The sequence below is a fragment of the Ictidomys tridecemlineatus genome, chromosome 3, assembly GCF_052094955.1.
Source record: "Ictidomys tridecemlineatus isolate mIctTri1 chromosome 3, mIctTri1.hap1, whole genome shotgun sequence".
In the NCBI taxonomy this organism is placed as follows: Eukaryota; Metazoa; Chordata; class Mammalia; order Rodentia; family Sciuridae; genus Ictidomys; species Ictidomys tridecemlineatus.
The window spans coordinates 168,944,444-168,970,380 of NC_135479.1; the positions used below are offsets into that span (position 1 = coordinate 168,944,444).

General features: G+C 33.2%; 1 protein-coding gene across 5 annotated transcripts in view; it reads right to left on the minus strand.

Annotated features, from left to right (window-relative positions):
* The window catches only part of Epha6 (EPH receptor A6), a 792,729-nt gene that overhangs the window by 284,737 nt on the left and 482,055 nt on the right, over nucleotides 1-25,937 (minus strand). For 4 of the 5 annotated variants that reach the window (XM_078044415.1, XM_040270502.2, XM_021734212.3 and 1 more), the window contains 2 exons: nucleotides 4,297-4,344; nucleotides 3,727-3,889 (listed from right to left, as the gene is read on the minus strand). In XM_078044415.1, coding sequence (XP_077900541.1) covers nucleotides 3,727-3,889; nucleotides 4,297-4,344 — 211 coding nt within the window. The remainder of the gene's footprint in view (nucleotides 1-3,726; nucleotides 3,890-4,296; nucleotides 4,345-25,937) is intronic. The other variant, XM_005336763.4, reaches the window with a different exon arrangement.

Here is a 25,937-nt window from a genome sequence, read left to right on the forward strand (position 1 = left end):
TTCTGTTAGTGGACATAATATTTCATTATACTCTTAAGTCTAGTAAGATATTAGAGCACATTAAAACACAGAGGGAAAATATTGGGTGACCCTATGACTATTACTTCCTATATTACTTCAGCACTGTTTACATATTTACATATATAATACAATTATTCTACAGACCTAGGAAGGTGAAAAATCTATAGCTCTAGTTCAAATAGAGTGATTTTATAGTCTAGCAGTCATAATTAATAACCTTTACATTTGTTATCCACTTTCCACTAGCATATTCTGACAATGGAAAAATAACCAATGCTGCTCTGGAAGGGCAAGAGGAGTCACCATATTTGTTTTCCTGATGCCACTATGATATATAGCACAAAGAGGTAAGAGCACTGTGATTCTGAAAAGAAATTATTTCATATTCTATGCTATATCTTTTTGGTTGTTAGCAATCTAGAAGCTGAACAAAGTAAAAAATATGGAAAGCTAAAGAAAAGTTGATTGTAAACTACTACTGCATCTTGCTTATTTAAAAAAATTTGAAACATACCATCAAATAAGAGAGAATCTAATCTCTTCTCCCCAACCCACACCCGATCTCTATGTGTGTATTATGAATTTAGTTAATTAAATGGAATACACTAGAGAAAACTAAATAATAAAGTTGACATTATAATAGTTCAGGCACTACTCGAGAAACAAAAGCTATAAAAATTTAAACATGAGCTAGGAGAGTATGAAGAGAAAAAGACTGATGCCATCAATTGGGATTCACATCATCATATTCCTGAATTTATGGTAAACCTGCCCATATTCCTACCATGACATTATTCATTGAAATTCTCTTCTGGGCATAAACAGCATGCTTTAAAAATGCAATTTAAAGCTAACCAGATAAAAAATGATCCTTTAAGTGATTTTCCCTTAGGCTGTAAATTAACTTAGGAGCTATTCTATATACCCAAACTCTAGTTTTAGACAAACACACTTTTCAGATTCTTAGACATTTTTTTCTCTTCAAGAGTGTAATCAAAGTCCCTTTTGTGGCATTAACAAATCAATAACTCAGAGAATAGTTTTGACCTTCTGCTGCCATTCTCAGATGGTTCTAGGTTCCCATCTTGTTCCCCACTCACTAGTTAACTGATTTTGGTACATAAGTTTTATAGAGATAATATATTGTTGGAAATAAGGAGATAATGTGTATAAATTGCTCATCCTGGAATCTTTCATGTGCGAGTAGTATTCATGCGACCCCTAACTCAGATCCTCCAATGCATCTTCAGTAGCTTTAGGATGTGCACCAACACCTTACCATAGCCAAAGAAGTACCTTCATCTTGGTCTCTCTGTAACTCTCCACCTTCACTTTCTACCATTTGATCACTCACATCTCCTTGTTGCAGCCACAACACATTATTTGTTCTTCAAATTGTTCTTGCTGTCTTGGACTCCAGTGCTTTTGCTCCTCCTTGATGATTGCTCTTTCTAGAGTGAGCTCTGGATTTTCACCCTGAGAAGCCTTACATGACTCACTTGTGCTGAATTGGGATCCCTTCTCCAGGCTCTCATGGAATCCTTTGCATATCTTTAAGATGGTTATATGCCACTAATCTAGTATTTTGCTTCCCACAAATCTAGATTGTAAATTAGGGGAACAAAAACTATAGCTCTTATTACTTTTTATCCTCAGAGCCTCACAGAATATGACAGAGTACATTAAGTGCCATGTACATTTTATTGAATGCGTTATTATTGTACTGAGTCATTGGTGAGTATGGGACCTTTCAACTAAGAAAGGATTTTTTTTCTCTATATAACTGAAGGAATTTTTGTCCTGAAATTATGACTGTTAGGAAATTTAAAGCTGAAATAAAATAATTTTTTTAAATACTTAGAATTTACTATTTATCAAAGTAGATTTCTTTCTCTACAAGGCCCCAAAGGAACCCAAATGACTTACTTGGATTTTGTACAATGAGTTTTTCTAAGAGTATATTTCTCATTTAATAATGAAATACTAAAAATGTCAGACTTTTATGTTGAGTAAATTTCTTCATCTATAAAATAAAATAAGAAAACAAAGCTTGCTAATTGTACTTGGCTGTGAAATAAATTTGTAGTAAATAATACCTTTAAAGGTAAATACAATAAAACCCCTCAAATAGCCTGACCTAACTCTTCCTTAAACCAAATTCTCCTTGTATTGATTGTCCTTGCTAATGCTTAACATTTGGTTATGAAACATCAGTCAGCAGGACTACGGTAGGGATATTTCTTTGAATATTTTTATATTGATTGTCTTGTGGTTTTGTAATCATTATGTTCTTTTCCCAATAATTCAATCTCCAGTTTGAGAAGTTATGATTCAGGATTATAAATTATTATCATTAATATTAAATATCCACATAACAAGTATTCATTTTGACTCATTAGTTTACTTTCATTCCTACAACTATATTCCTTAGTGAATAGGCCAGTGCCCTTCCACTTTGTAGTTTGATATAATCATAACAAAGTATTTATGGGTCGATATTCTTCATCAATGTAACAACAATAACAAAACATTCATAGAATTTAAAGTAGCTTCCCTTCCAGCTGGAGAAATTGTGACCTATTTCATGGTCTTACCTGTAGCACTTTAGAATAACACAAATGATAGGACTTTGCAGGATGATGGATTAGTTGAAAAGAGCAGGTTTTAGAAGAAGATAACCCTCAATTTCAAATTTTACTTTAACTTCTTACCATATGCATAAACTTGAACAAATTCTCTACTCTTCTATGCTTCTGTTTTCTTATTTTTTAAATGAGGAAAATAATGCTTGTCTCATTGGATGTGAAAATGTTTGAATGAGATAATTCATGTAAAATACTTCATTTCAGGTATTTATTAGGGGCTCAGTAAATGGTAGCTATTATTGTTGTTATCCACAAAGAAATACCATAATAAATTTTCTTTTCCTGAATTTTTATAGTTTAACATTGATAGAAACAGATTTTTATTATTATTATTAGATATTTGGACCTTTTTTTCCCATAGAATTACACTACGTGAAAGTGTTAAGTATTATCCTGACAAAGATAGTAGCAAGATGGATTTCTGAAAGTTAAAAGGAATTCCATAATAGAGCTGGGTTTAGAATGAAATAGAAATTTCAAAACCTGTGTTGCATGATGTTGGACCTCACTCCCTTCATTTCCCATTTTGGTTTTCAGTACATTGAGGCAATGCAATTAACATGAATTTCTAATTAAGATCATGCATCTATATATAAACTTATAATATGAACTTGGGTGGAATGAGAAGCTCCTCATTCTGTTTTTATTGACCTGAGATAACAAGCCAAAGCTGCACAATTTTGAACTAACAGCTCAAATAATTTGCCCATGGTTTCATTCTCTTCCAAGTTTTCATTAGTATCATATCACTGTGCCAAGAGTGGTTAACAATTAGGCTAACACCATCCATTGAGACTCTGTGTGATAGTGTCAGTGATGAATCCTGCATAAAGGGACTGATTTGGGCCACATTATGATTGTGATAGAGCAAACATCTCATGGAAATATTTAATGATGTCACAGAAACATTAACTTGAATGACTGTTTATGAATATTTACATGAACAGAATCCTATCTGGAGAGGCTATTAAAAATTTGGGACACCTGGTTTGAAAACATCAGGTCAAATTAGAATGGTCCTAAATGAACATCTTATTTTATTTCATTGTGTATAACTTACTTTCATCTCCTGTTTCAAATTCGAACTTCTGACTGTAGCCACTGTATCCTGTTGCAGTCCTCACTCGGATATGAAATATGTACTTGGTGGCTGGCTTGAGACCTGTGATGATGACACTGGGGGCCTTGGACCTCGTGGAGGAATAGGTGAGCTGCTCATGCTCCTGGGGACAGAGAAAAAGAAAGGAAATAAAGCAACAGGACCCCACCTTTTCCCAGAGACATTCCTAAGTTAAACTGAGGAACTATGCTCTGAATATCAGAAACATTGATTAAAAAGAAGTAAAAGCATGGTTTCCCATAATTTAGCATTTAATAGTTCACCGTTATGATATATGTGATATGGCCTTGATTGGGAAATTTATTAAGGAAGATAGTTACTCTTCTAGAAACTACACTTGGGTTGTTGGTGATCTAGATTTCTTATCCAACTCTAAATAATGGTGGTGGTGTGAGAGTACATTTACACAGAATGGCAGCTGCATCTTGAATACAGTGGGCACATCAGATCAGAACATGCCAGCAGAGTGCCAGGAGCAGAGAGGGGAGAATTCAAGTACCCGCTACTCACTTCTACCCGCAGGTAGTGCCAAAATGCCGGCGCTATCCGTGGGTAGACCTGTGGGTGAAAGGAAAAATAAATTAATTGTTTTTAAAGTTTGAAATCTTTTATCCAGAAATCTATTGCTTTGATCTGTAACTCAGTGATTCACCAGTAGTTGAAACTGAAACTAAGCCAACTTTAATAAATAAAAAGATTATGTTTTTTTCCTTGAGGGAGAATTGACTCCTTCCCTATCTATATTACTATACTTTTAAACATGTGCAAGTTACATAGTAGTTATGAGATAGAATTTAAAATAATCTTCCCATGAAGGAACACTGAAGACATGGAAGGTATGAAAGGCTTAGCATACCTGTGGGATCAGAGTCAGGGCCACAGGCTTGGCGTTTCTTAACCTGTGTTAACTAAGCTACTTCACCTCACTAAGGGCCACAGGATTTGCCAGGGTGTTCTGAATGATCTAGTCAGACAGTGTCCTTTATGTGACTTTCTGGCCCATTATTTTAGAACAGAATAGTTCACTTAACCTGTCCTTGTAAGGGTTGTCCACAAGATGCTGGTTGTGGGACAAATTAAACTTGATACTGTTTTTGCATTATAAAGTCATTACACAATAACTTAAAAGTGACATGCTAAGTTATCAGACAATAACTTTATAATGATATTTTAGTAAGATATCTGAAAGACGTTGAACAGAGTGAGCACCTCTAATCTGAAAATCCAAAATCTGAAGTGCTCCAGAAATAATTATTGAGTGTTGATGTGCTGCCACAGATGGAAAATTCCACATCTGACCTTATTTGATGTGTCACAGTCAAAATGCAAGTGCACTGCTGGGCAGAATGGTGCATACCTGTAATCCCAACAGTTTAGGAGGCTGAGGCAGGAGGATTGCAGGTTCAAAGCCAACCTCAGTAAAAGAGAGGTACTAAACAACTCAGTGAGACCCTGTCTCTGTCTCTATATAAAATACAAAAAAAAAAAAAAAGGGCTGTGGATGTGGCTCAGTGGTGAGTGCTCCTAAGTTCAACCCTCGGTACCAAACAAACAAACAAACAAAAAGCAAGTGCACTAAAAATAAGTATACCAAATTAACTTCAAGCTATGTGTATAAGGTATATGAAACTTAAATGATTTTTGTGTTTAGACTTAGGTCCCATCCCAAAGTATCTTATGTATAGGCAAACATTCCAAAATTGAAAAAAAAAATCTTTCATATCAGGTACCAAGAATTTTGATCAAACCAGGTCAACAGGTCTTTAAGTTATTTTTTTCTATTCTTTTCATAAATCTCACTCAAAACTTTCAGGGATGAAAGTGACTTTCAAAGCCTTTCACCAAATCACTTATTTGATGTTTAAATTCAGTCTATAATATTCCCATTGGGATTTCATTTATGGTTTGCCTAAAAACTACAGCTATTCAGGAGTAGTCAGGGAGATCCAGACTAACAAACAAAGTTATAAAAATCTACACATACAATATGCCAACTTTCATGTATTTGCCGGTGATGCTTTAAGATTTAGAACTATGAAAATCATTTCCCTTAAGCTACTGAAAAAAAAAGTTCTTATCTTAAAGATAATTTTTAAACTTTATGGCCTTATTTGTCAGAACTTTATATTCTGTATGGTTATTCAATGTCAAACTGAAGAATCTAATTTGCTATCTCTACCCAAAATAATAAAACTGTTTATTGAATAGGAAATACAAAGAAAAATGTGTTAATGACAGCAATATTTTGACTAAAAAGACAAAACAGAAAAATTGCAACTTATATTTATCACTGTGTAATTCTGAGAGTAGAAAGCAAATAAATATTTACCTACCAATCATAAACTCTAAAGAAATAAAACAAAGTCTCTAAATCATTGATGGCCATAATCATCTACAAAGGGTTGAGGAAGGAGTTGGCTAATATCAAGGCCTTTATAATGAAGGAGATTAAACCCATATTATAGAGAAAAATGTAGACTGTTAGAAGAAATGATATTGCTTCTAGAATAAATTTTCAGAACATTTGAATTTTTACATCCTATATGCAAGAGGAGAATATCCACTTTTCATAGAATTTTCTGCAACATAAGAGTTATTGTGAATGCTGCCTCACAATATGAAATGAGTTGATTGATGACTGAGAGATAAATTGTAAAGTCATGAAAAAGGAATTGAATTCTATCCCTGAGCCAAGGAGGTAAGAATTCAAAAGTTTACTCTTAGAATAGCCTCCATAATAATTACACATTATACCTTTTTTGCTTCACAAATACACAGCTGAATAGTAATTTCCTATTTAGTAAAGTTACAAGGAGTAAAGGACACCTTTCTGCAGGTAGCTTTTAGCTTTTCTGCTGTTATATATTCAAGTGCATTTGTAACTACATCCCCAGAATAAAAATGCTCGAGCAGGAAGGGTGCTGAAATGGGTCCTCAGCCAGACGCCACCAGCATGATGGCAGCTGCCTTCTTCTACATCTTCTATCTTGCTAGCCTGTCGCAGAAGAGGCGTCACAAAGCAGTCTCTCACTGGGAGTTCTCTCACAGTACACAGCAGCCCTCTGTCCTTCTGGTGTTTTTAAGCTCTGGGGAAACCGAGTTACCTTTCATCCATGACAAGCCCAGGACACTATTAACTCAGAGCTATGGCTAATTGCCTTTTGGCTGACACATCAACTCCAATTCAAAGTAGCTGTCAGTAGGTAGAGACCATGCTTAGCACAGAGCCATCTAGCTCTCAGTACTCATTCTGGCAGGCTGAATTCTGAACATGGTTTAACAGAGTATATGTGCATGCTTTTCTGGAGTTTGTACCGTAAGTTTGTGTCATAATGGAACTGCTAATTGAATGACAGGTATACCATTAACAATGCTTGGTAATATGTTCTATTGTTCATGAAGTTTTCTGACGTGCTTTTCATCTCTGCTGAATCTGTAGTAAAATTCCTCTATCACCCTTAATATTATTTATTTTTGCATTTTATTTTAATAATCAAACTTTCCAGACATTTGAATGAACATTTGGCTTTGTTTCCCTCTCTATTTTTCCTCTGTTTCCTATTACATTTAATACCTACTTTTACTATAAATTATTTTCTTCCCCCTTTTTACTTTCTTTGTGTTAATTACATTGCCTTCTAACTTCTTATGTTTCATGCTTAGCTTATTAGCATATTGATTTCCACATACAATTTAAATTTACCAATTTCACACTTAAGTGACTGCAAGGCTATATCCATATGTTTTCATATGGTGTATTATCTATCGTTTCTAAGTATTTACTAATTTTCAAAAAATATGATTTTTAAAAATTCTGTGTCAGATCCAGGATTATCACTTGCAATCTCTTCTGGGTCAGGACAGGTTGTCAGGCAGCAAATAAATTACATAAAGTGTAGTTCTAAAAGCTTAACTTCATAGGTGGCAAAGCACATTTTACTGTGGATAGATATAGAGGGTGCTCATTGGCCTCAGGGCACCTGCAGTCACACTGTAATGCTTGCCCTACCTCTCCTTGGATTAAGATAGAAAATAACACCAACTGTGGGTACATAGTAACAATCAATTTTAATATATTGTTATAAATATCATTTCCTAAAATAAAATATACAGTTTCTATTTTATATGTTCACATGTACACATTTCAAAAAATGTAGGGCATTGTAAGACAGGGCATATATGTATCGTTCTCTGGAGAATTTGATCTTTACTTATGGTTCCCTTCCTATGGTAAGATCCTGGAGCTTCAGCTCAGGCACTGTTCCTTTCCAGGTGCTAAGAATCAAGCTGCTGGGAGTCAAACTGGAACAATAAGATTTACCTAGAATACTCAATTCAGCTTTATGTTCGTAGGCACCAGTTTTTTCCCAGACACTAAAAAGGATGCTCCTCCTTGAGTTTGGATCCTTTTGCATTGGATTTGCAAACTGTAAATTTGTGAAAAAAAATAGCTCAGGTGCTGAGTACCTCTGCTGAATCAGTCTACAATCAGGTAAGATGGCCTGAGTCCGTGGGGAGCAACACATACAGAATTCTGGATTGGAATGCTCCTATCTTGGATGTGATTATGATTCTGTTTCTGTTGTGTACCTTGGTATGTCGCCTTCAAGAGTTTGATGTATTCATATAATAAATTAAGTAAATTAAAACCCATATATTCTATATACATTTGTTGAATTCTCACTATGTATGAGGTTTTAGGGCACCCTCATAGTCACCAAAGTTCTACCCACCAACTGAATTCTATAATTATTTCTATGCCAGAAAGGTAGGCCCCTTCTCTTCTGCTGTGAGCCATTAGAGGGCTAAGGAAAATATTAAAGATCTTCCTGTCATGGCCTGCTGTGACTTTCCCACATCCTTGATAGGACATCTATAGAATGCATACTCTTTGAAGGATTTAGCTCACACTGAAGAATTCCGAGATATTTATTTATCTCAAGGTTATCACTCCCTCCCTTTGGGGAGGGGACAAAGTGTCCATGACAGGATCACTAAGTCACACAGTTTGTTAGAACAGAGCTTTCTTTGTTCTAACTGGTATTTAAAGAGTCTCACTGGGAATAAATTTAGAGTTTAACTCCTAGGAAGGACACTCTGCTAGAGACTTCCCAGTTGGGACCCTCATAAGCTGTCCTAGAATTTCCCAGTTACATGACTTAGTGCTGGTGTTTCCCCTGATCTGGTGATATACTTTCTTCTCTTTTTCTCTCACCTATCATAGTGAGATTTTTACTATATGGAGTTCATTGAATTTTTTTTTTGGTTCTAATGTGTGTTCAATATGTGTTAATGCTTTGCAGTATTTGAAAATAATAGATGAACTTTCAGAATTTTAGAAAAAATACATTCATATTCATTGGGGAAATTAAACGTCTTAAAAGATTCTTCATTAGTCAGTGTTTATGAGATGTTTTATTATCTTCCTGTCTGACTGTATATTTTTCAATCATGACTCATATTTTAGATTAAAATACATTTAAGATTGGCATTTTTAATATTATAAAAGATATTATACAGAAGGAAAACCTAGGCATATGAAATTTAAAAAGCCCTCTTCATTCTTTAACTCTAAACAGTCTGTATCATATTTTTTTTATAAGATCTGTTTCCCTCTTCCAGTTATTTCAATGTCTTTAATACATATCTCTAAGTAGACTGCAATTTTCTCAAATATGAGTTGAATGTTTTCCTCAAAAAATAAAACAAAGCAAAATGAAAAGTCAAAGGAGCGCTGGATATATAGCAAATGTCGGTTTATTGATATCCAGAAAGAAAAACCTAAACCATTTAACACCGGATGCGTCCAGTACAGCTCTGGTCACATATCACTGGGAATTGGACTAATGAAACTGCTGCTTCAATGTAGCTGCACATGCTGGGATGACTTCTAGCTCACATTGTATTTCCTGGGATCACATATACCCCATTAGCAGGCACAGATGGGGCCCATCATCCCAGAAATGAGAGCAAACTAGAAAGATCACAGATTTCTTCTTAGTGATTGATAAGGAGCAACAAAAAGAGAAACTGCATCAAAATTGAATGACCTCAGCTTTCCTGGTTCCAGCCATCCTGAGGTTGAGAGGTTCTACTCTGCCTTGAAATCTACATTTTGGACATCCATAATAATAGTCACAGATGTGTTCTGTTGCCAGAAACCAAGAAAGCTGCATATTTTTCATATTCATTAAAATGCACAACACAGAGTAATTTGAGGAGGCAAGTGGTTAAGTTCATTGGTAGGGTTCCTAAGATAGTGGATAGGGTGTTCTGAACTGTTTTCCTTAGATAAAAATTAACCACTGCTATGTCAAAATTTAAAAATATGCAAAAACAAGAAAAACACAGAAACAATTATTCTAAATACACAAGTACATTCTGACTATACTTGTGGAGAAGTATCATTTAGTATACTCTGGCTATAATTTACTTCAATCAACTCTTGATTATTCTCAGTAATCCAAAATAAATGCTTTTTGATACATTTCTTCTAATATGTATTTTATTGCACCTAAAGTGAAAATTAAATGCATTCCCTGAAGATTAAATGATGAGCAACAGTAGAAGATGGCGCAAAAGCATATCTGATGGCAGAGGAAAATTGATATGGAATTAAACATTTATAACTCATTTTCACAAAGAAGATAACCTGGACATAAATAAGTAACTGTGTCCAATAGTAGCTATATTTACTGTTAGAGAAATGGTCAAATTATTATAGTGTGACCTTTAGAAACCAAGTTTAGGTGTTAGAATGAATCTAGTGGATACTTAGTTGTTAGTTCATTAGTGAAAAATAGGATATCTGTATCCATCTAAAAGGGTGGGGCTTTCTGTAAGGATGAAGCAAAATAACATGTACAACTCTTACATGTACAGCTTCAGCAGACATGTAAGCTAGCATTATTTCTTTATTTAAGAAGTAATTTTCAATAGGTAGTGCTAAAATTAATCCAAGGCAATGTTAGGTTTATGATTTCGAGTAATCTTGCAGATGCTGTGAGAGGCCTTTTAAAAAATGTGTAGTTATTTTGCTCATCTGTTAACCTTTATATCCTCACTGTTTAAAACAGTATTCTTAGACATAGCATATTGTAGGCTCTCATGATACATGATCCAGATGATTGAATGAAGAAATTAATGAATTAATTGCTCCATACATTTAGCTTTTAAGTTCTTAAATATCATTATAGAAATTTAAAGTAAGTTTGCATAACTAATTACAATCCAGATGAGAGATGAGAAATACTGTTTTTGGTGGCTTTTAATGTTTCCATAATCAAAATGCAATAATATTGTGTCAGATAGCCAATTTGTTTTCTTAGGAACATTATGGAGAATATTTAAGATTTTACTTGCCAAAAAATAATTTATAAAACCATATATATTAAAAAAACCCTAAATATTTGTTCTGAAATATCTTTTAATACATATTTTTGATATTTATCCGTTTTAACTTTTCCATTTGTCTTCATGTAATCTACCTTCATATAGGTGGAATATTGATTTTTTTTTTTACTCTACCATTCTATACATATTTATCAAGGTGTTCAAGTAAAAATGAAATCTTTAAAGCTGAATACTTGTCCCTAAAGAAAGTTCCTTTATTCCCAGATCCGGAGGAGTAACTTGTGAGGATTCACAAGTTTGAGGCCACATTGGGCCACTTAGGGAGAACTTAAAATAAAAAATAGAAAGACCTGAAGATGTAGCTCAATATAGCTGGGTCCCTTCTCAATACTGCCAAAAAAAGCAATTATGCTTTTTTCATAATAGTGATAACTGACTGGATTGTAGGATAGATAAACAAAGGATAGCAGAACAAATATTTCATAGAACAAATCTATGAAAATTAAATAAATAACACATGCAGGTTGACTGCTCTCCAAAAGTACTTCTTGGTTGGTAGAGTTTCTGAAATAACTAAAGTCAATAATAAGTAAGACAAAATGGATAAGATTTCACTAGATTTCCCATTAGAATGCCAATAGATCATGAGAATATATTTTGTAAAAAAAAAGTTTCCACTAAATATTATCAGTTGCAAATATAGGTATTTTCACCATTTCCCAATCAGCTATTAGAAAACTTGATGTTTGAGTTATGTCTTGAATTTAAAAAAGAAGCAGAAATTCATTCAAATATTCAAGCAGGAGAATTATTTAGCCTCTTTAAGAACAGGATTGGGGATACTTTTAAAAATATTCTGTTGTTAGGGTGAATTTTTATTATCTCTGTTTATGAATCTTAATTACTCTCTGATGACACACATTTGTTTTGTTCAAGTGTAAAACAAATATGTGTTAATATTGATCTACAAACTACATAGTGTAAGTTTCAAGAAATGCATATCCTCCACACCCCAACTGAGATTTAAAACTTTATCAGTGATAATGGTCTTGACTTGAAAAGTGTCCTATTGTGCTCTAAATAACCCAATACTTTTAGGTAATTACCTAGCTCAGTTATTGATTTTAAATTTCATGAGACGATATTGTATGGGCATCAGATGAATACCTTAAGATTTATTTATTTATTTTTATTAGAGCACTACAGTCATACATAGTCGTTGGGTTCATCTCAACAAATTAATACATGAGATTTAATTTCAGTTCATGTTTCCCCCTTTTTCTTTTCCTCCTCCTTCCCCTCATTCTTCTTCTTCTATTATATTGAGCTAATATCTCAAGATTTGTGATTAAATACAATTTAAAAAACATTTTTATCAAGATACTGAAATGGGGAACTGAATAGCTCATCACTGAGGTAAAATAATATAATACTAATAAATAGATTGCAGTAGTTGACAAATTCCCACAGACTACACCCACACACAAAGAATATTTTTCTAGTTCAGATGTGGGTGGTTGAAACCAAAGGATATTTAAATATGTAAATGATTGCAGAGAGTTTTAAATGCTAGTAGAGGAATTCAAAACAAAGCAAGGTGATTTTCTAGAAACATTATATCAATCTGTATTATTATCAAACAATGAACACATTTACTTTTATATGTAAAGTGGTTTTGAAATCGAATTGGAAAGAAAATTACCAATGATAACGCAATAAGTTAATTTAGGGTAAAGATGATTCCACTATAGTGAAAAGGTAGTCAGAAAAGTTGCTCATTTTAATGTTGGAGGCTAGGGATGCTAGTAATAGTTTCTCTTTCCTTGAATATGCAGAAGTCACCTTATTTTAAAATTTGGATAATTTGATCATATTATATTTTATTTGTTGTAAATACATTGGCAAAACCCAATGTATTATTCAGACTCAAAAAACTGAAAAATTCTGTGGAGATTTTTTTTCTTTTCACTACTCTTTTCTTCATTTTTCCTTTTTTTGACTTATGAATTATCTTTTTATGATTAACATTTATGATTTTTTTCATCCTACAATATTTTTATGTACACAATTATTTAAATCTGCTTTGAATTTTTAGAATGTTATACATATTCAAATTTAATGAATTTGTTTTGATCCAGAATTAAAAAAATATTTTTAAATTACTAGAAATGAGAAGTAAAGCAATTAATACAAGGCCTAAAATAAACTAGCATGAAAAATAAAGATGGTTGCGCATTGTTATACTTCTTTTTTTTAATTTTACCATTCATTTTAATTGTGAAATATCAGCTTTCAGTGCATATGTCAGAGCTGTTAACTCTTGTGAAGACACCTCAGATTTACAACGTTCCTGCTCTGAAGCTCATGCCTGTGCAGATATTTTGTTCCCAGTGGAGCAACAGAAGTGCTGCCCTGAACCCATTTGGCAATTATATTTGACTTCTCAAAAGGTTCTTCCCATCCTACCAGCACCTTCTCCAAAGCTGGCCAATGAGTTGGGAAGGAGTGGGAGCAAAGGGCTCTGGGTTTCCTGCCTCTGTTCTCCTCCTATATGACCATGTTCAGCAAAAGTGGTTGGCTAATAGGTCTATGTCCTCTTCCCTTGAATCTGATCTATTTTATGACTGATTGAAACAGTTAAGTAAGATGGAAGTGATAAGCTGCCAATTTCTGGCCCAGCCTCTAAGAAAATGCATTTTCCACTTGTTTTCTTGGAGTCCTGTGTTGCAATCTAAGAAACATAACTAGCCAGAGAGTGCAGAGCCCAAGATAGCCATGTGGAGAAGCAGCCCAGGAGAGAGTGAGATGGAAAGGAGGTGGATAGGGAGAAAAGGGGGGAGAAAAAGAGCGAGAGAGGGGCAGCAGGATGGGAAGAAGGGAAGGGGAGAGTGAGAAATAGAGATAAAGACAGAGATGGGGAATGAGAGAGAGAGAGAGAGAGAGAGAGAGAGAGAGAGAGAGAGAGAATATGAGGGACAGAGAGAGAAAGACAATATGAAGATGAAGATCAGATGACATGTGGCTGGTCCCTGTGCATTCCAGTTACCAGCCAATTTTCTATCATGCCACCTGAGGTCTCAGATTGTTAAACAGAGATTAGATGCATCTCCTATGACCTGTTGCGATATCTGACTCAGATTCATGAAATATAACATTTATAAATTGCAATTTTTAGGACATTATATTTTGGGGTAATTTGTCACGTAGTAATAGATAACTGGAAAAAACAAATTAAATATCTTTGTTTTATAGTCCCCTAATTTAATATGTAATAGTTTATTGGTCTTACCTTCTGTCACTACATATGTGCTAATGGCACATACCAAAAAATTAATTAACTTAAATATGCCAATTGTCTAACTCTCTGAAATAGTTTGAATTTTTAGCCTGAAATGACAAGTTAAATTAGTCAAAACAAATCAATTAAAAGTATAAAGAGAACAACATAATGTAGCTAAATAAAATTTCAAATGTTAATACTGCTTACCACTTTGCTAACACTAAGCACTCCCAATATCCAGAAAATCCTTAAAGCTACTGTGTAAAGTACAGATGACATAACTGAGGTATAAAATAACAAAGTATTACCAATGTCACTCAATGAGTTAGTCATAGAACTGGGATTTGAACTTGACTGGAATTCCAGAGAGAGTGCAGCTCCAGATTTTATGCTGTTATTTATTACACTATGTAGCTTCCAACATTGAGTAATAGGAAACAGTCAAATGTCACTAACAACTTTATATATTAAACAGGCTAGAGATTACATAACAATCTCAATAGATTGACAAGCACAGATGTGAAAGAAAAATGAGTTAATACCAATTTTTATATACAGAAGCAAACCACAGTCCTAATTGTAGTGTAAGAACTCTGAAATTCAAAGTACTTAGTTTATCAAAGGTTTAAATCAATTATGTTTTCTATTTCATGAGGTTTGGAGTCTTTGTTAAATACCACTATTGGGCTCAAGACACAATTCACCCTCCTTTTACCTTTTCACCGTTCAAGCTATTTACCTATCTTTTTTACCTTTTCAGAGAAGAGGCTCATTAGGAAGAATGAAACTGCTATTTCTTCTACACAGCAATTTAATTATTTATCTACGCTCTGGCAAACAGGAAAGAATGAGCCAAACTAATATCCTTTATTTCCACTTTCATTTCAGTTTTTCCATCACAATGAGTTCAGGAGAATACCCATGTTGCCTGTGAAGAAACTATGCATTTCTCAATACTTTAAACGGATTTCTAATCCTGTTGAGTTTTCAACAGGATTATCTATATTTACTGACAAACTGAATGGTCTTACTAATTGAAGTACTGGATTAGAATCCACAAAAACAGCATTATCTTTCTGTGACTCACAAGACAGGTCAACTTAACTATGTCACCTTATGATTGAGCCACAGCCTGCTCAGATGAAAAATAGGGATAAAATTTTGGCTGCATCCACACTTTGGAATTGTTAGGCATCAAATAATAATATATATGAAATGATTTCTAAGCTGAAAATTATCTTCAAACATAAGATATTAGTGTTGCTTTTGTTGATATGTTTAAATAGATATCTGGGTTGGTGGTAGAAGCATAAGACATATAATAATGAACTTTATTTTGAGTTAGTGTATGGAAATTACATTGGTTATTTGGTAATTTAATCTCTGAGAGTCACAGAAATTTTCATCTTTTAATTCCATGTCAGTAGTTAGCATAACTCAGTCAAGTGCCCGGGGGTCTGGCACATTAGATGATTGTGTATAGTTAAGAATTTATGTGGGTATAACATCAATGTCTAAAGATTTCTTCAGGTGGCAGATTTTTCTGTAGTTATTCGGGTCTCTGGTCAATTACCTGAGCCTGAAGGCATGACCAGCTGACTCTTACTAAAGTATCCCTTATTGGTACAACAGGATAATCTCTGAATATTTTATGTTTGGGAGTTTAGAGGGACTATATATCTGGCATCTACTACTACCTCTTTGCCATGCTAAAGATGAAAACAAACAAACAAACAAACAAAAAACCTTCACTCCTATGGTGAACAACAATTGAACCAAGTCTTCAGAACTACATGGAGGTCTTTGTAAAACATAAAGTTGTTGGGCTGGGGATGTGGCTCAAGCGGTAGCGTGCTCGCCTGGCTGCGTGCGGTCCGGGTTCGATCCTCAGCACCACATACAAACAAAGATGTTGTGTCCACCGAGAACTAAAAAGTAATAAATAAAATTCTCTCTCTCTCTCTCTTTAAAAAAAAAAACAAACAACAAAACATAAAGTTGTTAAATCTGCTAAGATAAAAATATTATCATGCATAATTTACTAAATAAGAATTATCAAGGAGTTGTGGGTAACATGAGTTATAATACCTACACAAATTCAGGAATAACTAAATTAGGTAGGACAGAAAAATTTTAACTCATCCACTTTGCTGTGTTTTTTCCATGATATCACAAGAATCCAGGGACATATGGAAACGATGATTGCATTGATTACCTTCTTTAAATGTCCTTGTATAAAATGAAGGATCAAACGCAGGTATTGGGAGCAATTTGCTTTTGCCAACTGAAACTTAGCCCCAAACCATTAATTTATATTGCATTCAATCATGATAAATTGCAGAATATTTTTTCACGTAAAATTTTACTTTTTTTTTTCATTATGGACAAGATTTTCTGTTACTGAAAGGAAGGTCTAAATTAATTCCAATTCTTATCTTTAAAAATCTTCTGTGGGCATGCTGATATTTCTAATAACATTTATGTGATTGTTCTAATTAAAATATACATATATGTGGATATTAATCTTTTTGACATAAATTAGGCAATGAAATTTCAAGAATAAAAATGTAAACAATTCAAGTAGCATAAAAAATTTATGAAGAATGTGAAAACTACTAATGAAAAATATCCAAGAATCCTTATAGTAATAAAATTATTTTCAGTTTCCATTGGTATACTCAAATAAATGAATATAGATGTCCTTTATTCTTGTTTTTATTTTCCCTAAGAAAATCAGATCAGTATGTATTCCACAAGGTCACTGCAAATACATGATATTAAACACAGCCAAATTCTGTAGCAACATAAATGTTTTTATGAGCAGCAGGTGTATTCTTTGAAAGACTGTAAAGCTATTAACAGCTCAGTAAGGAGTACATAATAATAGGTTGTTAACTCAGCCTTCCTTAAAAGAGTACTGAGGAAGGACATTTTGAAACCATTAAGACAAATGCATTTGAAAGTCTATCCAATATGAATGCTTTATGAAGAGAGATTCATTTAAACTTTATCTCATTAAAGTAATGAATTTAGTCTTCTTAATTGAATATGCCCATCCAAAAGAATTATTTAGCTATTCTGAATAAAAATCAAATCATAATTTTGAAAGTAAATATGCTCTAGTCATAATAAGTACTTGAAAATGAATTCTAACTTAGAATAATTATTTTTTTGCAAATTTCAGGCTTTAAGTCTTATTACAAGAAAAATTCACATTACGTAGCACGTCGGCCATCTCAAAGTTTAATAAGCTTATTTTAATGAATAAAAGAATGATTTCTTAAAATATTTTATATTATGTGACATTTTAGTTGCTCATTTTGAAAAAAAAAATATTTGTGATTAGAGTCTCACGAGATCACCTCTAGGTTTTTGATTAAAAGAGAGAAAGACTTTAGTTTTATTTTTCTGTTGGAACTATTTTCTTCCATTGTTGTTATTCTCATTAATTAATTTATTTTTAAATTTTAAAAAGAATGAGGGCATGAAGATATTTCTAGGTATACAGTATTTGTGAGGCATAGAATATCCTGCATACCCAAGGAAGTATATATGTTCCCCCATGGCTTCAATGAGTGTTCCCTACAGGGACATATGTAAAGGCTTAGTCCTGAGGCAGCAGTATTGGAAAGTGCAATGGACCTTGCTGAGTGGTAGGGCCAACTAGGAGGACCTTGGGTCATTGGGGGTCTGCCCTAAAAATGAAATGTAGAATTCCAGGCTCTCCCAGTTTCTGCTTCCTGACTCATGATGTGAGCAGTTTGCTATGACAATTTCCGTGTCATTGTCATCTGGCAACCTCACCAGAAGTCCAAGCACTGGGGGTTGACTGGTTTTGCATGGAAACCTCCAGAACCATGAACTAAATAAACCTTTTCTTCTTACATCTTAATTGCCTCAAGTATTTCATTGTACTAATGTGAAGCTGATTAATACACCTATTTTGTCAAATTTTTCCTCAGTTTGGATATGAATGTTATAGTTATTTGATTTATATATAACTATATAAAAATTTCAAAACTACATTTGAAAATTAATACAAACACAACATGATATATATATATATGTGTGTGTGTGTGTGTGTGTGTGTGTGTGTGTGTACGTGTGTGTGTGTGTATTCTTATATTTTTCTTCCTTAGGGTCTTACTTAAATTCCTATTTCAATTAAATAAACAAAATGACATATTGGAATGACAAAGTTATTTGATAATAAATATTAGAGTGATTTACTTTGGCACCAAAGATTAAGTTCCCATCACCCTCATTCTGAAACTATGCAGAGTAGAACAGGACATGAAAAATTTTATAACAATATTTTCCTACTATGAAAGTATGAATGAATGGTCAGGATTGTAGCTCAGTGGTAGAGGGCTTGCCTAGCATGTGTGAGGCATTGGGTTCAATCCTCAGCATCACATTAAAATAATAAATAAATAAATAAATAAATAAAATAAAGGTATTTTAAAAAGTGTGAATGAAATGAAGCATATATTTATATTTTTACAATTTCATGACATTAAACACAGATAGCAATAAATTTGGATTAAAGTACCATGTCCCAAAGAGTCTGCTATGGAACATTATTTCTAAGGGCTATGTAACACAATGGTTAAAAAATGTTTTATGATTGTGCATATCTGGGTCTTCTAAGCAGAATCCAAAACTGTATTGAAAATTAAGATACTTATGGAGGGAAACATCCAAGCAAGTCAAAGGGCAAGAGATCAAGAGTGGGCAAGAAGCAGAGATACTTCTGAGGAGAGAGAAGCAGGGCTGGGTGGAAAATGCTTTTGATAGCCCTGTAATTCTGAGAAAGTCTTGGCCAGGCACTCAAGGGATCACGCCTTTCAGAAGTTCTGCATTCTTGTAGGGAGACCTCCTCCTTGTTCTGCAGCTCAGGGAGAAAGAAGTTTTGAGGGAAACACTGGTGGTGGATCTTGAAATTGTAGGCAGCTGGTGACCCTTCTTACAGTGGGCTCTTTCTTGAAGAGAGGCCACTTAAGGCTGCTACCTAAGTCATACATTTGGAAAACACTAGTATCAATAAAATAAATAAAACACTAGATAAATAAAATAAGTAGGGTACTTGGCTGTGTTTTCCTTGAGCATTTAATATATCCATGTGATTTGTAAACCTTTAACCTACAGAAAGCATATGCTATATTTTCCAACCATGCAATTCTAAAGTAGCAGAACATCTACAAAGACCAGCTCTATATTGCATACTTTGGGGGAACATTAGTATAAGATATAATAAACTGATATAAGAACCAAGATACCACAAGCAGTATTTTACGTTAATTTTGTCACAGTTAATGGGACCATTAATATGGACTTATCTGTGTTTTTTCCCTATTCAATTCACTCTCTTTAACACAGGTATTTACTACCCTGATTTTTGTGTTTATATTGTTATTTTTTAAGTAAATGTTGTCACATCTGCATGATTCCATTAATACTACATTCATTAAGCATTCTATAATTATTCTACTTCTGAGACTTCATTAAGTTTCTAAGGTTTATCATTTTTTTGGAATTCCCTATTGTTCATTCATTTCACTAGTATACATTATTCATATTTTAATATTCTACAATTTACTCATTTTTCCAATGATACAATTTCATATGGTATTTTTTTCTTTCTATTGAAAAATGCTTCCTTGAACATTGTAGGACATGGTTTTGATTACAATGCATATTTTTAAAGTTTATATCCAGCAATGAAACTGTTGGTTGACTGACATGAACATATGAACATACAAAATTTATAAAATTATCTTCCAAAATGATTTATCAATATACAGTCATTTTAGAAATTTAAGCGTTCTTAATTATCATATTCATATTATTATCATATAATATTATTCATATTCATACTATCTCCAATTCTTAGCAATGTCAGATTTCTTAACTTTTTTTTTTTTTTGGTACTAGGGATTAAACCCAGGGGCACTTAATCACTGAGTGAGATTCCTTCCTTCCTTCCTTCCTTCCTTCCTTCCTTCCTTCCTTCCTTCCTTCCTTCCTTCCTTCCTTCACAGGGTCTTGCTAAGTTGCCTAAGGCCTTACTAAGTTTCTGAGGCTGGCTTTGAACTGGTGATCCTCCTTCCTTAGCCTCCCAAACCACTGGGATTACAAATAGACACCATTGTGCCTGGCGAGGTTTCTTAATTTTTGCCAATCTAGTGTGTGTAAAATGTTCTCTTGTTGTCTTCTTCAGCACATTCCTTATTACCAGTGAAGTTGACCATCTTTTTTCATGCCAGTTGACATATAGGTCTTATACAGATTTTCTATTGGCTTGTTCTTTCAGTAATTGTTTTTTAGAATTTCTTTATGTATTATGGATATTAATCCTTTGCTACTTGTATAATGTGGAAAATTTCTTCTTGTACTTTGTGTCTTATCTTTCCATAATCTCAATAGTGTCTTTTGGAAGAAAGCATTCTCAAAATGAATATAATTAAAATTATATTCAAAAGTTAAACTACATTTATTAAATATTTTCCTTATCCTTGGTGAAAAAAAAAACTATTCCACAGTTTTCTTCTAAAATTTTTACATTCTCTCCATAACATTTTAATCCCTAGAATATTAGAACTTAACTTCTATCAACTATAGGGGTAGGTGTCCAGTGCCTTTTTACTTGTTTTCTTTCCAGATTTGATTGCCTAGCACCATGTAGTTTTTAGACCATAAATTCCTTAATGATCTGTAATGTCACTTCTGCCATATGTTTAAGATCCATTACATGTAGTTTTTTTTTTTGTGGAATCTGGTATGATAAATTGGTCAAGTTGTTTCATTCTGTAACAATATTACTCAGCCTTAATAACTATACTTCTGAGTAACTCTTTGTCTCACCCTTTTCCCAGGAAACTTCTCTTACTGATAACTCACTTTTGAGATAACATTAATCCCTTCACAAGGGTGGAGCACTCATGATCCAATCACCTTTTAATGGTCTCACTTTTCAACACTATTACAATGGAGATTATGTTTCTAACACATGAACTTTGAAAAACATTCAATCAGGACCTTCCTTCTACTTTCCATGGCCTTATTCTTCTTATTCCTTTTGCTAAGTTCTTAAGCAGCATGGTTTAAGTTAGTTCATTAACTTGGGACTTGATTATTTTCTAATATAAGCATCTGTTAAACATTTCAATTTATGAACTGATCATATTGCATGGCACAATTTTTGTTACATTATATTTTCATTATCATTCAAGTAAAAGTACTTTAATTTCCATAATTTCTTCTTTGACCCACATATATTAGTTAGTTTTCTGTTGCTATTTCAGAAATTTCTGATACAGGGTATTTATGAAGTAAATAGGGGTTCATTTTGTTTCACAATTCTGGAAATTCAACTGCAATATCAGGTAGCTTATTAGTTTGGGCCTCTGGTGAGAGGAACAGATCACAACTCTAATGTGGGACTGAGTGTTCACATCTTGAACCAGGACACAAGAGAAAGAGAGAGAGGACTGGCAGAGTCCCAGAATGCGCTTTGACAGCGTTCAACCAATGACCAAAGGATCTCCCATTGGACTTCACCACCTAAAATGTCCACATTATCTTCTAACACAAATATCCTGTGTTATGGATTTGAATATGAGTTATCCCTTCAAAGCTTATCTTGTGAAACAATGCAGAAATGTTCAGAGGTGAAATGATTAGATTATTAAAGTTGTAACGACATCAGTGGATTAATCTATTTGGTGGGTAAATAATTTGAAAGGACTACTGTACTGGATGGTGACTATAGGGCGGTAGGGGTGTGGCTGGAGGAAGTAGGTCACTGGGGATGTGCCTTTGGGGTTTATATTTTGTTCCTGGTCAGAGGAGCTCTCTTACTACTTCCTGATTTTTATGTTCTAAGCTGCTTCTCTTTGCCATGCCCTTTCTCCATGATGATCTACCTCACCTTGGGCCCAGAACAATCAATGGAGTAGGTTGAACATAGACTGAACCTCTGAAACTGTGAGCCAAAATAAATGTTTCCTACTCTAAATTGTTCTTCTTGGGTATACTGGTCACAGCAACACAAAACTGACTAATATACTCTGGGAACAGAGTTTTATTTATGCATTTTTGGAAAAACATATCTAATCTATAGCATGCTATTTTTAATCAGTGCTTGATTTTTTAATGTTTTTAAAAATATTATTTCATGTAGGTAATTTTTTCAGATAAATATACTTGTTGACTATTTATTCATTTCTTGCTTCTTATACTTTCCTTCTGTGATTGTTTGCTTCTTACTGAAACCAATTCCTTTATATTGGGTTATGTTGGTGACAAACTCTCCTTTTGTTTATTTTTATATATCTTTATTTTACCCTTGTTCTCAAAAAAGTTTTTTTGTACATAGATCATTCTGAGTTGACAAAAGTTTTTTATCAAAAAAATTAAAGTTTTTCAGTTGACCACTGTTTTATTAAGAATCTGTTTTTACATTTGTTCTTCCTTTGTCAATGGCCTCTTCTGTGCATCTAATGTATTTTTAAATTGTCCCTTTCTTTCTTTCATACTCTAGTTCTAGTATAAAGTTTTCAGATATGAATATTTATTGTTCCTATTCTGATATGTTATTTTGCTTCCAGAAAAATCATAGGTGTTATTCCTGTAAGTACCGTATGCTCTCCATTCTTTTTACTTTCTATTTCTTAGAATGCGTTCTAATATATGTGAGATTTTGTTGTTCTTTCACAATTCTTTATTCCTCCATCATAGTTTTATTTGACTTGACTTTTCATGCTGAATTCTGAACAATATTTTCAGATGCATAACTCAATTTATTAAATGTCTCTTTTATTAGTATTTATTTACTGATTTTGTATTAGTATGTATCTGATAAATACATAGACATATTTATGTGTTTATACATATAAAATGACCATTACATTTTATAAGTTTCATGTTCCACAACTCTGCTTATTTTTGTCTTTCTCTCTTTCATGTTTTTTTTAGACATTCCATACATAGCTGTACTATATATGATTTTTAAAAAAAATATGCCGTCATTGGAATTCTAAATCTGTGGCTGATTATTTGTGCTTATTCATGTATGTTTTGTTTTTGTATATGCCTGGGTGGTCTTTCAGTGTGATGTTACTGCCTGATCATAATCTGTGACATTTTTGAGTCCTAAATTTTAAAAGTTTTCCCCCCGCCTGGGCTGGGGTTGTGGCTCAGTGGTGAAGTGCTCATTTAGCATGCACAAGGCACTGGGTTCGATCCTAAAACTTAAGAATAAATATTTTTTAATAAAGTTTTCCTCTAGAGAGGATATGCTTCTATGTTTGTAAGATGCTACTGGAATAGCTCACTACAGCTCACTATGTTTGATATGTTGGCTCAGTACCAGGGTCTCAGGATTACTTCCCCTTCCTCATCAGTGGCTGAAAACTCTGACCCCAAACAATATTGTTCTCAGAGCATTGAGTAACCTGTTTTCAGAGAGATCACTGAACCAGAATGACAGTTGTGCTTCTCCATGAAGCCCAGCTTAAGTATAAACTTTTTAAAGTACCTAGTCTGACATCGTTCTAGAAACCAAAAAGTCACTTTCTATCAAGAGTATGTGACATTGCTTTTCTTCCCATGAAAGAGAATAATAGAGAAAAGAAAGAAGAAATTTAAGAATAACAATTAATTAATATAATCACTTGTTCCTCAGTTTTCCGTGAATGATTACATTGTGTCAGGCAAAGCGCGCTGGTTGCTAAGGATGCAAACATGTCATATATAATCCGAAGAGGAATGACAATCCAGCACATTAGAAAGGGCCATAGTGATTTGCAATTCCTTTTGGTGCCTGCAAAACCTTATTTACTTGGCAAAGGACAAAGTTTTTAAGATTAAAAAAAATAATTGAAAGACACGTAGGGTCTATGATGGTTTTAAGTTATGTATTTAATCATACACATACATTCCCTGGAATGTATTATCTTTTGAAATAATATAAATAAAAAAATTCATTCCAAACTGAATTCTTTGAGAAATAAAATTTACGAATCATGTACTACTTTTCGATTGCAAAGATTTTCACAAAAGACCTTTATAAATCCCTATCTTGATGAGAGAACTTAAAAAGGAAACTAAGTGAATGGGAGGTGCAAAATTGATTATTTTCCTGAGTGTTAGGATGAATAAAAATAATAAAGTTAAAATAGCAATAAGGAAACAAAAATAAGATGACATCAGTGAAAGATATGAAGATATTCTGTAATCATGAAAGGCAAGAGATTTTCAATGATTGAATTGTATCTTAAGCATGTTTAAAAAGAAACCATAATAAAATACTGCTTAACATTTTACTATGAATCTGCAGTGCTAACATAGACATGTATAGATGTGCATAAATATTTGTTGAATGACGGAAGGAAGGCAGGAAGGCTCTCCTTGGCCTTCCTCTACCTACTGTGTCAGCTTCATCTCTTGTTCCTTTGTTGCTATCTGCAGGTCACAGTACACTGCTTTTGTCTTGAATTTTCCAAGCTCCTTTCTGCCTTGGGTTTTCACATTTGCTCTCTCTTTCTCTGTTCCCATGCTACAGTTGTTGATATTAAATACCTCATCATCATGGGTTAGTACCTAAGCTGAAAATGAAAATGTTCCATCTGTTTAATTATTTAAGTTTTATCCACAAAAGAATTTTATTTTAGAAATTCATTTTGCTCTAAAATCTAATATAACTTTAGATTGCAAATGAGGCTTGGATTTAATATTCAAGAGACGACATGACATGAAGAAAAAATTCTGGATCTGCTATCATGACAGGTAGCAAAAATGTGTATCAAAGTGCATCCTACTGTCGTGCATAACTACTGACAAAAATTAAAAAATTAAAAAAAAAATTGTCTAACCCCAAAGCCAGAACATATGGGTACTTACTAAACTTTAGTTTTTTCCTTCGTTGCATTCCTGTCTTTCTCTTTTACTTTTTTTCTATATTAAAACAAAACATTGATATAATATAAGAGGAAGTGTTCATTTGTTATAAACGAGTAGGTATTTTAGATTTCTGTATTTTACAGAAGACAATATTTGGGCTAAATTGACTTCAAAAATTCCTGGCAATTAGGTGAAATTGAGAAACAATTTATTTTATTTTATTTTTTTATAAAAAGCTCTGTAACTCCAAAATAAGAAAGTTAGATTAGTCTTTGCACAAAACTCAGTAGGAAAATTAAACTGCTTTTAAATAAATCTATTGAATGAATCAGCAACAATGACGTCAACACTTTTGAAGGTAGAATACAAGTATATTCTTGTATTTCAATTCATTCTTCTAATTCTTTTAAGGAGTTTAGATAATGTGTTGCAGATACTTTGTTTCTAACCATCTAATTTAACAAAAGGATAGAAATCAGACTCTGTACATGAATGTAATTCAAAATGACCTTTTAGTGATCTGCTACAAATAGATACTTTAAATAAATTTCCTACAAGTCCTGCATTTCATTCAGATCAATGATAAATTCCTTAACAAGTCTTCTAATAAAACCAT